Source organism: Perognathus longimembris, chromosome 22 (genome assembly GCF_023159225.1).
Source record: "Perognathus longimembris pacificus isolate PPM17 chromosome 22, ASM2315922v1, whole genome shotgun sequence".
Lineage (NCBI taxonomy): Eukaryota > Metazoa > Chordata > Mammalia > Rodentia > Heteromyidae > Perognathus > Perognathus longimembris.
Window position 1 is genome coordinate 20988087 of NC_063182.1, and position 11979 is coordinate 21000065.

General features: G+C 36.9%; 1 protein-coding gene across 1 annotated transcript; it reads left to right on the forward strand.

Annotated features, from left to right (window-relative positions):
* The first annotated feature begins 224 nt into the window (after nt 1-224).
* Nucleotides 225-8278, forward strand: Lysmd3 (LysM domain containing 3). The gene is made up of 3 exons (XM_048331204.1): nt 225-387; nt 2725-2984; nt 7046-8278. The coding sequence occupies exons 2-3, from the start codon at nt 2733-2735 to the stop codon at nt 7709-7711; spliced, it is 918 nt and encodes a 305-aa protein (XP_048187161.1). The 5' UTR covers nt 225-387; nt 2725-2732; the 3' UTR covers nt 7712-8278.
* The last annotated feature ends 3701 nt before the right edge of the window (nt 8279-11979 follow it).

Below are 11979 nucleotides of genomic sequence, written 5' to 3' on the forward strand. Positions count from 1 at the left end.
TACTGAGGATGGAAGGGCGGGGCCAAATGGGAGGAGCCTTCTTGGGGCGGGGAGTCAGACCACGCCCTCGGCGAGTCTCGGAGTCAGGGAGCATGCGTGCTGGGTGTGGGGCTGTGGTTGGTCACTCGGGGTCCCACCCGCGCGCCCCCGCCCTCCTCCTCCGTCCTCCGCCCCCTCCCGCCTCCGCCCACTCGACGCGATGACGCACCGCAAGTTTGCGGACGCATTGCTGGCGCACACCCCGGAAGCTGGGGACGTTGGCAGCAGCGGCTACTACCGTGCTGGACCCGTACGTTGAGGCTCGGCCATGAATTTGTCGCGGACAGCAGTAGCGGCTGCGAACTGGGTATCCAAGTCTTTGCCACGTCCCCTCTGCTAACGGATCAGGTAAAGATGGCGGCGGGGGGGTCGGGTGGCCGCGGACCTGGCGGGCGGGCAAGGCTAGACCGCATGTGCGTCCTCCCGGGTTCAGTCCTGGGAACCCGGGCCGCGAGTGGACCTCACCTCCAGACGTGGGTGGCTGAGGTGGCTACCCGGCCAGGCGCGCCCGACACTCGTAGTAGTCCTGGAATCCGGACTGGAGGAGGGGCTCCTCCCACCTGCGCGGTTTCCGGCAAGGCTCCGGTTCTCCTCAGCATCGCGGGTGCCACCCAGCCCGGTTCAGAGCATCGCATTCCCTTCTCCCTAAGCCAAAGCCATGCGTGCTTCCTCTCCCCGCCCCCCACCGCTAGCGTGGTCCCTCCGGACACCACATGTACCCTCAGACATTGTACGCCCCCCTAAACTTCGCGTCATTCCCAAACATCGCAGGCCCCTCCTCAGCCTGAGGCTGGCCTTCCATAGTCCCAGGCTCGCATCTGGACAGGATTTTTCCCCTATTGCTGGGGTTGATAAGGAAAAGAAAACAAGTTTGGGTATGTGGTATGGATAAGGAGGGAAGTTGAGTTTTTGGAAGCAGAATTAATTGGTTTCTGTGGACTCGGTCCCACTGATTCTGTCCCCAGTGCTGAGCAAGCTTTGCACTATCACTCCTTAAGGTCAAGACTAGCGACTGTCATTAAGACAGTCCAAAGGTATTTCGGAAACCATTTCGTTTACAGCCTGAGCTGAAGAAACTTTTAACAACGCACCCATTGGTAATTAAATTTTCTGGCCAATAGGATCCAATACCACCCAAGATCTGTTTGGTCTTTTGGCACCTAGTTACAGTTTTCTAGAGAGAGACTCATCCTTTTCCTGTCCTAAATTCACAGAAAGGGAGGGAATCTAGCTAGATGACTTGTCTATGAACTATTGTCATCTCTAGTAGTTTGCACAGATGATTCTGTGCCTTGATCGAAGTCTTAGTTTTCATTTGGATTACAAACAGCCAATTATTGATTTCTTGGGCATGAAAATCTAGTTTGTGGCATTCAGCTGCCTTCCTTTCTTTACAAAGGAAAGTGGATAGAGTGAAACAGGGTAGGTTCTAGTCTTTTCTGTAGTATTTAGCCATGTATTGAGAAAGGTAGCTATAAGTATAAATTCCATTTGGGTATTACTCAGTGAATTTCAGATTGCAATACTGCACTAGCTTTGACTCTCCAATAATATCATAGGGGAAAAGTCTAATGAGGACAGTGTGACTAGGACAATATAGCCACTTGTGAATTACTGTGTATTAAATGGTTCTCCACCTTCTTGATTTTGGATGTCCTTTAAGAATATGAAACAATGTGATAGTCTTCCTAGAAAATGTACATATTTACAATACTTATTAGCTTATGGGCTAATCCACAGGGCTCAACAGATACTGCTTAAAGACACAGAATAAAAAAGACTTAGTTAAGTATATGAAAGAGTAAATGTACTTATGACTTCATGGGGAATGTTGGTGGCTTCCTTGAATTTGTTTAAGTTAGCAATGTTAGTTTCTATAATAAATAATAGAAAACTTCAGGAAACACTTTGTATACTTGGTATACAACTATTAATTATTGTCTTAATAGAAATCCTTAAAGCTTGAAAGCCTTATAGTGTCCCCAGAGAGCAGGTCCAGAAACTTGCTTTTCTGGGTGTGATTCATTTAGGCACTTTGTTACCTGTTACCTATCTATCTATATTGTCAGATGAAAAACTGCCTGTACCTTAGTATTCAAAACAGAACTGAGTCCTTCTGAACATCATTTTATTATCTTCACCAAGATAAGTCACTTAAGTCACTTACCGAGGGGCACTGCTTTTTGTTCTCTTTCAGGACTTCACTGTCATCGTTGTGAACCTTCCACCTCCAGCTCTTCTGTCACTGTTTCATACTTTATGTAAGGGCATTGCAGTTTTTATTCAGAAATCTCAGTGTGATATTTAGTTTTTATCTTTTCATATCTGAGCCATCTTGAAGCTTGACAATTTTTAAATTAAATTTTATTGACAAGGTGATGTACAGTTACATAATAAGGTAGTGAGTACATTTCTTGTCATATTTATAATACCCTCCTTCATTTTTCTTTCCCTTCCCTAGTTCATGTAAGCATATATACAATATCCAGTGTGCCAAAACCACATACAGTTTGACAATTTTTTAAAAACACTGTTGTACTTACACAATTACAAAACTGAACATAAGTTTTTAAATAAATCATTATTTTTTATAGGATTTTGTCCTAATGTTTCAGGATGTAAGATACTTGTAAATCAATGGGGGAGATACATTCCAAAGTTTTTTGTTTGTTTTTTTTCCTCCAGATTTTAACATGGCAGGAAGACATCAGAATCGTATTTCTCTCCCAGCAGTTCAGTCAAGTGCTCAAGGACATGCTTTTGGAAATTGTATAGACAGTGATATGCTAGAAGAAGATGCTGAAGTGTATGAGCTTCGATCTAGAGGAAAAGAGAAAGTTCGAAGAAGTACATCAAGAGATAGACTTGATGATATTATTGTGTTAACGAAAGATATACAGGAAGGAGATACTTTAAATGCAATAGCCCTTCAGTACTGTTGCACAGTAAGTGGTTATTTTTCCATGTATATTCTACAAAGGGGTTTCATTGTGGTAATTCAAGCATATATATAATATACTTTGATTAAACACACCATCTCAGAAGGTAAGTTTTAATTTTATCTAGGGCAGGGCATGATAAATTCTTTATTAGCTAAACACAAATTGAAATAAATCTTTTCTTCACTGTTTTTTCCTTTGCATAGGTATCTGTATAATGTTCATATTATGGAAATACCAATATTATTAAGCCATTTCCATACTCAAGAATAGCAAGGTTTCTTGATATTTTATGTTGTTCATTGACCATCATCAAAAGTATACTTTAGATGGTGCTACCTTCCCACAGTAAGAAGATTCTGGCAGATAGGATTGCTAGATAAGTGGAAAGGGACATTTTGGTGTCGGCAGATACTAAAGCCTGTTTCACCCATTTTATATGTGCCATATGTGTTCCATGTCTATCTTGGGCCCTTAGAATATGTAAACACATAGGTATGATAGTTAGTAGACTAGTGTTTAAACTTTGTTCTCATATTACAATCCAATAAAATCTGAGGTGTACCTACTACATTTACCTCTCCCCCCCCCCTTATTCTGGAGCTTGAAATCAAGCCCTCATACTTACTAAGTAGGAGTCTACCAGCTTTAGTTAGTTTCCAGATAGGTCTCAAGATTTTGCCCAGGGTCAGCCTCAGATCATGATTCTCCTACTTATGCCTCCCGCATAGCTGAATTTACACGTATCAGCAACCAAATCCAGATATTTATTGAGATGACGTCTTGCTAACTTTTTGCCTGAGCTGGCCACTCAAACTGTGATCCTCCCTATCTCTCCCTTCTGTACAGCTGGGCTTATAGGTGTGAGCCACCACACCTGGCGTAAATAGGGTGTTCTGAAATTACATGAACTTCTTAAATTCTTCTGATGACTTACAATAGTTACAAAGGGGATCATTCCTAGAATGTTGCCAATATTGACATTTTAAAAATAAGACTATTAGAAGAGCTCCCCTACGACCCAGCAGCCCCACTCTTGGGCATCTACCTAAAAGATTGCAAACAAGAACATACTAAAGCCACCAGTACAATGCTCATTGCAGCACAATTTGTCATTGCCAAAATGTGGAATCAACCCAGATGCCCCTTAGTAGACGAATGGATCAGGAAAATGTAGTACATATACACAATGGAATTTTATGCCTCTGTCAGAAAGAATGACAGTTCCCCATTTGTAAGCAAATGGAAGGGCTTGGAAAAAATTATACTAAGTGAAGTGAGCCAGACCCAAAGAAACATGGACTCTAGAGCCCAATAGCTATGCCCTTATGAACACATAAGATGATGCTAAGTGAAATGATCTCCATGTTATGGAAACGAGTGTTATATCACTGTTGTAATTACTTTCAACATGCCACGTGAAATGGTAGCTTTTATTGTTGATGATCCTCTTGTATCTCCTTCATGTGGTTGTCCTCGCACTATGGCTGTATCTTATCTGAGTACCTGGATACTGTATATACTGGTATTAGAACTACGGAAGGGAAAGAGAATATCAAAATTGAGAGATAAAGGATAAAAAGACAAACTACTCCAAAAGTAGTACTTGCAAAACCATTTGGTGTAATCCAACTGAACAACTCATGGGGGGAGAACGTGGGAAGGGAGGATGGGGGGAAATGAGGGAGGAGGTAACAAATTGTACAAGAAATGTACCTACTGCCTTACTATGAAACTGAAACCCCTCTGTAAATCACTTTGACAATAAATAAGTAATTATCAAAAAATAAGACTATTAGAATACTCTTCGAAGTGTAAATTCTAAATACCGTCAGGATTTGCTAGGGATCTTTATAACACACAGATACATAAATACATGAGAACCTTTTCAGTACTGTGAAATCAGTACATCTTTTAATATTTTCACCCCAGAATTTCTTATAATGCTTTGCTTGAACTGTGATGTGAGTAGAAAAATCCAGGAGTCTTTTATCTCCATTCTATCACCAAAAAAATCAGACACAAAAAAGCCAGAAATGGAGCTGTGGTGGTTTTTGAGTGGTAGCTTTGACCAGAGAGAGAGAATTTTGGCACTTAACATTGGAATTGAGATTTTAAGGAGGAGATAAAATGAATAATTTGTGTTTTGTTAAGTATTTCAGAATGAGTGGATGAAATCCTTCAATCCATATTGTACACCATTATTGATATTTAATAGAAGTGAAACAAAATGGTAGATGACCCTTTTGATTAATTTAAGAGGACAATAGAGAGATTATTGAAATAATTGAAGTAAAAATAATCAGGATTTGCAGTAAAATATTTGTGATCATAATAGAGAAGGCAATAGAAAGTATATTTTTGGAAAGGCACAGGATGTATTATGTGATTTATTATTTGAAAGGAAGAATGTTTAGCCATACACACATGTAATCCCAGCTATTCAGGAGGCAGAAACTGGAGGATCTCAAGTATTAGGCTAGTCCATGCAAAAGTAGACTGCACTTCAAAAACCAAAGGGCTGAAAGTGCAGCCAAAGTGACAGACTGTTGCCTAGCATGTACAAGGCCTTGGTTTCAGTTCTCAGTACTGGAAAAAAGGAAGAAAGATGCAATTTGGGAAAGCTGATTGCACCGAATTAGCAAAATTAAGTAATGCTTCCTTTTGATGTGAGTCCCACTATCAAAGAAATATTAAGTTTATCAAAGGATTTGTAATTTTAAGATTACAGTAAGTAGTGCTAGCTCACTATTAGAGCCTTAAGAATTATTTAAAACAGACCAGTTACAAAACAGTAATGAGAGGAATACATAGGTTTGAAATCCTAAATGTATTCAAGGCTGGTAGTCTAACAGAAAACATTCTTATATACAGTCAGAGAGATGAATCTAAATAGATGCTAGAGTCTTGAGCTGTTACTAGTAAGAGTGTATACAAACAAAAGAGCATTTACAGAGGATCAGGTCAAGCTCTTGAGGTTTGTTAGTAAATCATCATTTACTTTAAAACAACACAGTTCCTAACATGACTAAGCACATCTTTACTGTCTCATTCACTATTCTGCCTTCTCCCCCTACTCCTCTTTGTACATTTTTACAAGGCCTTACATCCTCACAGCACTAAATCTACAGTCCATTTTGTTCTCCATCCCTTCCTAAAAATTGTTTGACGCTGCAGCTTTCTGATTTTTCTACTATTTAAAAACAGTTGACTTGTTCTTTACACATTTTTGTCAGTATTCACATCAACCCTATTACTAGTACTACAGTACTAATTACTAATGTAATTTTACAGGTGAGTGGCAGAGGTTAAACACCCCTCCACTCCACCAACTAGAAAGTGCATGAGTCATGCTTAAAAACCAGATATCCATGCTTTTAATCTCCATAGGATACTGCCTTCCTATCCACTTAAATTTTTATTCTCCTCTATGGATTTCTCTTACTCAATGTAACTCTCAAACTTTAGCATTTCTTAGCGATCTTTCCATGCACTTTTCTCTCCTGTCCTTTATTTCCAATTCTGAGAATACTCTTCTGAGTTTCAGATGTATCTCTTCCACTGTTTACCGAATATCTTGGACTGAATGTAATCTTATACTCATCCTTTTTTAGTTTTCTATAATGCATTTGGCAGTTTCTCATTCAGGGACCTGACCAAACTTGAAATCTTAAATTCCATTCTAGACTGTCTTTATTTCTCAGCCATCATTTGAGTGATACATGATTGGAGCTTAGATTGATTAAATAATTAACTGAAATGACAAATGGGGCCACTAACTTAAAGGTGGTAAGATACCCTGGTATCCCAATTGCTAATTTGAGAGAAGTACTTAAGTAGCTTTATGTAGTTGATTTCCTGAGATTGGTAGGGCAAAAGTGGTTTAAAATTCTTATCGACAAGGAAAATTAAAGTCTCCAGCTATGGTAACTTAATACTGCCAAGAATTAAGCTGCTTTGGTCTTCCCCGTCCCTAGTCCTTTCTTAAAGTTAAGTGAATGAATGACAGTTGTTGCCTCTTGTTTGACTTAAAATTCAGTTGAATGTTGTTTTTCCTTTTTTTACAGGTAGCAGATATAAAGAGAATTAACAATCTCATCAGCGATCAAGACTTTTTTGCCCTTAGGTCTATCAAAATTCCAGTTAAAAAGTTTAGTTCGTTGACTGAAACATTGTATACCCCAAAAGGAAGACAAGCTTCCCGTCCTTATGTTCAATATGCTCCTGAACCCCAGGAAATTTTGCCAGCTGACTCTCTTTCCTCCAGTGAGTCAGCTGGCAGCTTTTTAAAAGAAGTAGACCGAGACATAGAACAACTAGTGAAGTGTACAGACACCAAGAAAGAGAACCTGAATGAGGTGGTATCTGCTTTGACGGCACAACAAGTTCGTTTTGAACGTGATAACAAAACTACGCAACCTAAGGATCCCTACTATGGAGCAGACTGGGGAATAGGTTGGTGGACAGCTGTAGTGATAATGTTGATAGTTGGTATTATAACACCAGTATTTTATTTGCTATATTATGAAATTTTAGCTAAAGCAGATGTTAGTCATCATTCAACAGTGGACTCTTCACATTTGCATTCGGGAATCACACCTCCGTCACAACATAGGGAAATGGAAAATGTAATTTCTCCAACTAAAGGAGTACATATTGGCCAACAAGAAGACCAGATACTGTATAGCCAGGATTCTCATTCACCTGTGCTCAACACAAAACATAGCACTTAGCTCATAGTCACTGTGTTAATAATTACATACATCTAGAATGTGTTTACTCAGTTATATCCAGTACCCACTTCAGATGCAGACTTTAGGGAGATTAAGGTGCTTTTCTTACCTTCCTAAAATTTAAGCCATTTAAAAGTGTTATCAGATCCCTACGGTTGAAGATGTTATTACTGAGCTGGCAATCCAGGTGTTAATATGAATACTTAAAGAATTTGAATACGTGTTTAGGAAGTTCTTTCTTGGAATACATGTTTCATTATTCGAGATTATGTTAAATTTTATCTTTTAAGTCATTTTTGATTAAGGTTTTGATAAATTTGTGAAATAGAATGATAGTCTCTGATGTCTGCAGCTGAAGAAAATTTTGTACTGTGACCCACCACAAAATTTAATTGCGAAAAAAGTATGGTTCTGCAGTTATTTGATAGCAAGACTCCATATTTGAAATTTTAAAAACATGCTTATGCAGCAAATGTACTATGAAATCTTAAACAGAAACAAATGGAAACATAATGTGTAATTTATGTAACAAAGACTAGGACATTGATTAAATATTTTTAAGACCCCCCCCTAAAAATGTGCTGTGGTTGGAAGTTGCCAATTGGTGACTAGAACACTGGAATAGGTAAAACCTAAATTTTTTTTTTCATAAAAAACGCTTTAAGACAGACCTTTTGACCTCACATCTGTTTCTGTTTTAAAATGATACTTGCTTCTGTTATTTGAAAGCACTTTTCGTAGTTCCTTGATGAAAGTGTCATACATGTACAGATAAGCATTATTTAGGAAATGACACTTACATACTGTGATGCCTTAATTATATTTAATGCCTTATATTAGTTTATGTAAGTTTATAACCACTTTAAAACAAAAACTAGGAGTGTAGACGGTCCATTCAGATTCATAGGCTGTCAGTACAAAGCTGTGTAAATTTATTTCTACCTTCACTTGAAAGCACAAGTTCATGGGATTCTGCCTCTGGTTTCTGGAAAGAAATGTTAAAACATTCCCCCCCCCGCCCCCCAAACTACAGCATAAAATTGAGGAATACAGAGGTATAAAGATAGAGTGAATGCTTGATAAGTGTTCCTTTCTCTGATCTACTGTGGATCAGCCACAGTCTGGCTAAATGAGAATTTGCATACTAGCTCCATTGTTTTTAAATGTTTTTAATATAGCTAAAGTGACTCAAAAAAATGAGACTTGGTGGAGTCTGGATTACCTGTTTTTGTATAAGATATATAATGCCATCTCATTTTCTGGGCATTATATCCTGACATTTAATGTTTCTCCTTTTTGAACAGTCATTTTATATCTCAACTGCCAATATTTAGACAGTTATATGCAAAAATATTCATGGTAGTGAGGATTTTATATACTTTCAAGAGGAAAGCCTGGTAAAAGAACAGGAGAAGAAATCATTTTTAATGTCTGGGATGTATCAGAGAACTTCAGAAAATTACCAAAAAAGTGTTTAGTAAGGAAGTTCTAGTGAGTTGCTCCTTTAGTTAGAATAATTTGTTTTAATGTGCCTTGGGCATCTTGGAATATGGAGTGTTATCTTTATGTTCAGTGTTAACTTGGCCAGTTTACATTCTGCTGAAAAATCAAGTTTAGGGCAGAAAGTGAAGATTTATCTTAGGGTGGATCAGGATACCTGTCATTTGAAGAACTTCCCTCACAACAAATAGATCAGAGTTTGATTCCTTTTGGGTAGTTTTACTTTGTGACAACTGTGTCATTACTTCTTTTTAAAATAAGAGGGTGTACTTGATTAAAAATCATCTGTCTTACACAGTGTCTTTTTTGAAGAAAATGCAACATATATACTTCATGAAACAATAGTTCCTTTTTCTTTTAAATATTTCGATCAATTGAATATAATTTGAAATATTCTGTGTGTAATTACAGTTGAATCTTTTTAAAAAGGAATTTAAACATTTAGTCAATTTAGAATTATCATTTTCAAGAAGTATTATTTAATATACATTAAATTTGTAGCCAATGCAAATTACATGGTGTAACCCAGGTAGTTTTTTAAGCACAATTATTGATGAATATTATATACTTTGTGTTGAAATCGTCATTTGAATTGACTTGGAGGCTATACATTTGTCATATTTGTTTCTAAATGTAATTTACAAAACTTAATCACTGCATTTGATTCATCTAAACATTTGGAGTTTCAAGTGAAGAGGTAAATGTGACTATGGTTGTTTTGAACTATTGAATGGACCTTTAAATGTTTGCTGTCTTCTAGGAAAAAGAAATATGTCCCGCTGGAGCTAAGAATTAGAAAAACAGCTGTAATGTCATCTGGAAATAATCTCCAGATGACTTGATTTTTTTCAATGCCCTAAAAAAGTTCTCTGAATGAACCACTATTTAGTAATTTGTTCTTTTAAGTAGATTACTTCTAAGATGACCTACTTGGAAATATGAAGGATATAGTTAATTTTAGTAATATCATGAAGCAAAGGTCCAGTCTAGATAAAGTGTTACAAGTGAAGGTGGAATATTTTTAGGTCTATACTTAACTGGTGCATTATCATGGGAATAATTCTCACTTTGAACTATAGCAATTTTGCTCAGGAAATCAGTATTTTTCTTCCAAATATGTGCATATTGCACTGTTAGATTATAGAAATGAATGCCTTATTTAAGTAATTTTATGTATGCAGAAGCTATAAACTTTTGTATGATGTATTTTATATCATTGTAAAATGTAATAGAACATTATGTTGGCATATACGTCTGTAAAAAATAGCTTTAAAACTTTTTCCTCCTTTGTTTCTCGTATTTTAAAATATTTTCAAATCATAATAAAAGTCTCTATTTTATTATTCAATCTGGAATGTAACTTGAATTTAACTGAATAAGGCAAATCTCCTCGATTCTACTTTCAAACTGTTCTGATATTATACTGTTGCCAAGGTTTACAAATTCAATTTCCTACTTGTTACATTGAGACAAAATTCAGTCCATAATTTATAGGAAGCAAGTAAAATGACAAATTTTAGATTGCTTTTGGAGCCTCTTCTGCAGCAAAGATTTAGTGAATATGGTCTCCAAATTACCTACAAAAGCTCTGGATCTGTCACATGAAATACTTTGTTTGTGCACTTTATTGTAACAAAAACTTATCCTTCAAGAGTATTATTATTTTACAAATTACAAGCAGAAAGAACTAAAAAAGTTAGTGAGAACTTTTATTTTACAGGAAATTGTATTTATTCCATGTCTTTCTTTTTCCATATGTAAAAGCATGTTCATCTTAAGGTTGTGTTTACAGCCTTTCTTAAGTAAATTTTTACCACAGAGACTAAGAACCTTATGAAAAAAACGCATTGACATTGTGTACTTGAAGGGAAAGATCAACAAGAAACCTCCAAATGTTTTAGTATTTTCTGATAATTTTAGTCCAAGAAACCAACAATCATACATATTGTCTACCTATTATCTTAGTTTGTTACTCTAAATGTTTTTCCTAGTCATATACTCAAGTTTTATTTTGTCTGTGGTGGTGTTTTAAGAAAATATTTGATAGAGGAATCCTTGCTCAGTAAATAGTTACTTAAACCAGTTTTTCTACCAAATAAAAATTAAAAGTCGACAGGAACAGGTCACGCCTATAATTGTAGCTACTCAGAAAGCTGAGAAAAGTTCATGAAAAAGCCCGTGAGACATCTCAAATTAACCAGAAACTGGAAGTAGACATATTCCTCAAGAGGTAGAGTGCTAACCTCAAGCAAAACATTTAGACACCCTGATAAAACACATGTTCAATATAAAAATACCAATATTAAACAAAGACACATTTATTTTGTAAGAATTTAATGTGTAACCAAATATAGAATAACAATATAACATTCAGTTTTGGTTGTTACAAAGACACTTCAAAGAATTCTTTTTAAACGATAATAAGCTATTTATGCAAAGTGGTGTTTGACATTCTATTGATTAACTTCACAGTTTCAGATCTTAAACCCTCAAACCAAGGTATTGTGGTAATCTGAAAATCCTCACAATTAGTGGACTTTAAAGTTGTGACATCTTTAAGCTGAGTGCCTGTGGCTCTTGCGTGTAATCCTAGCTGCTTGGGAGGCTGAGATCAGAGGACTGCAGTTTAAAGACAACCCAGGCAGGAACATCTGAGCAGAAAAGTCCATGAGATTCTTAACTCCAACTATCAAAAAACTAGAAATGGAGCTGTGTCTCGAAACAAAAGCTCAAGGACAGCACCCTAGGCTGTGATTTCAAGCCATAGA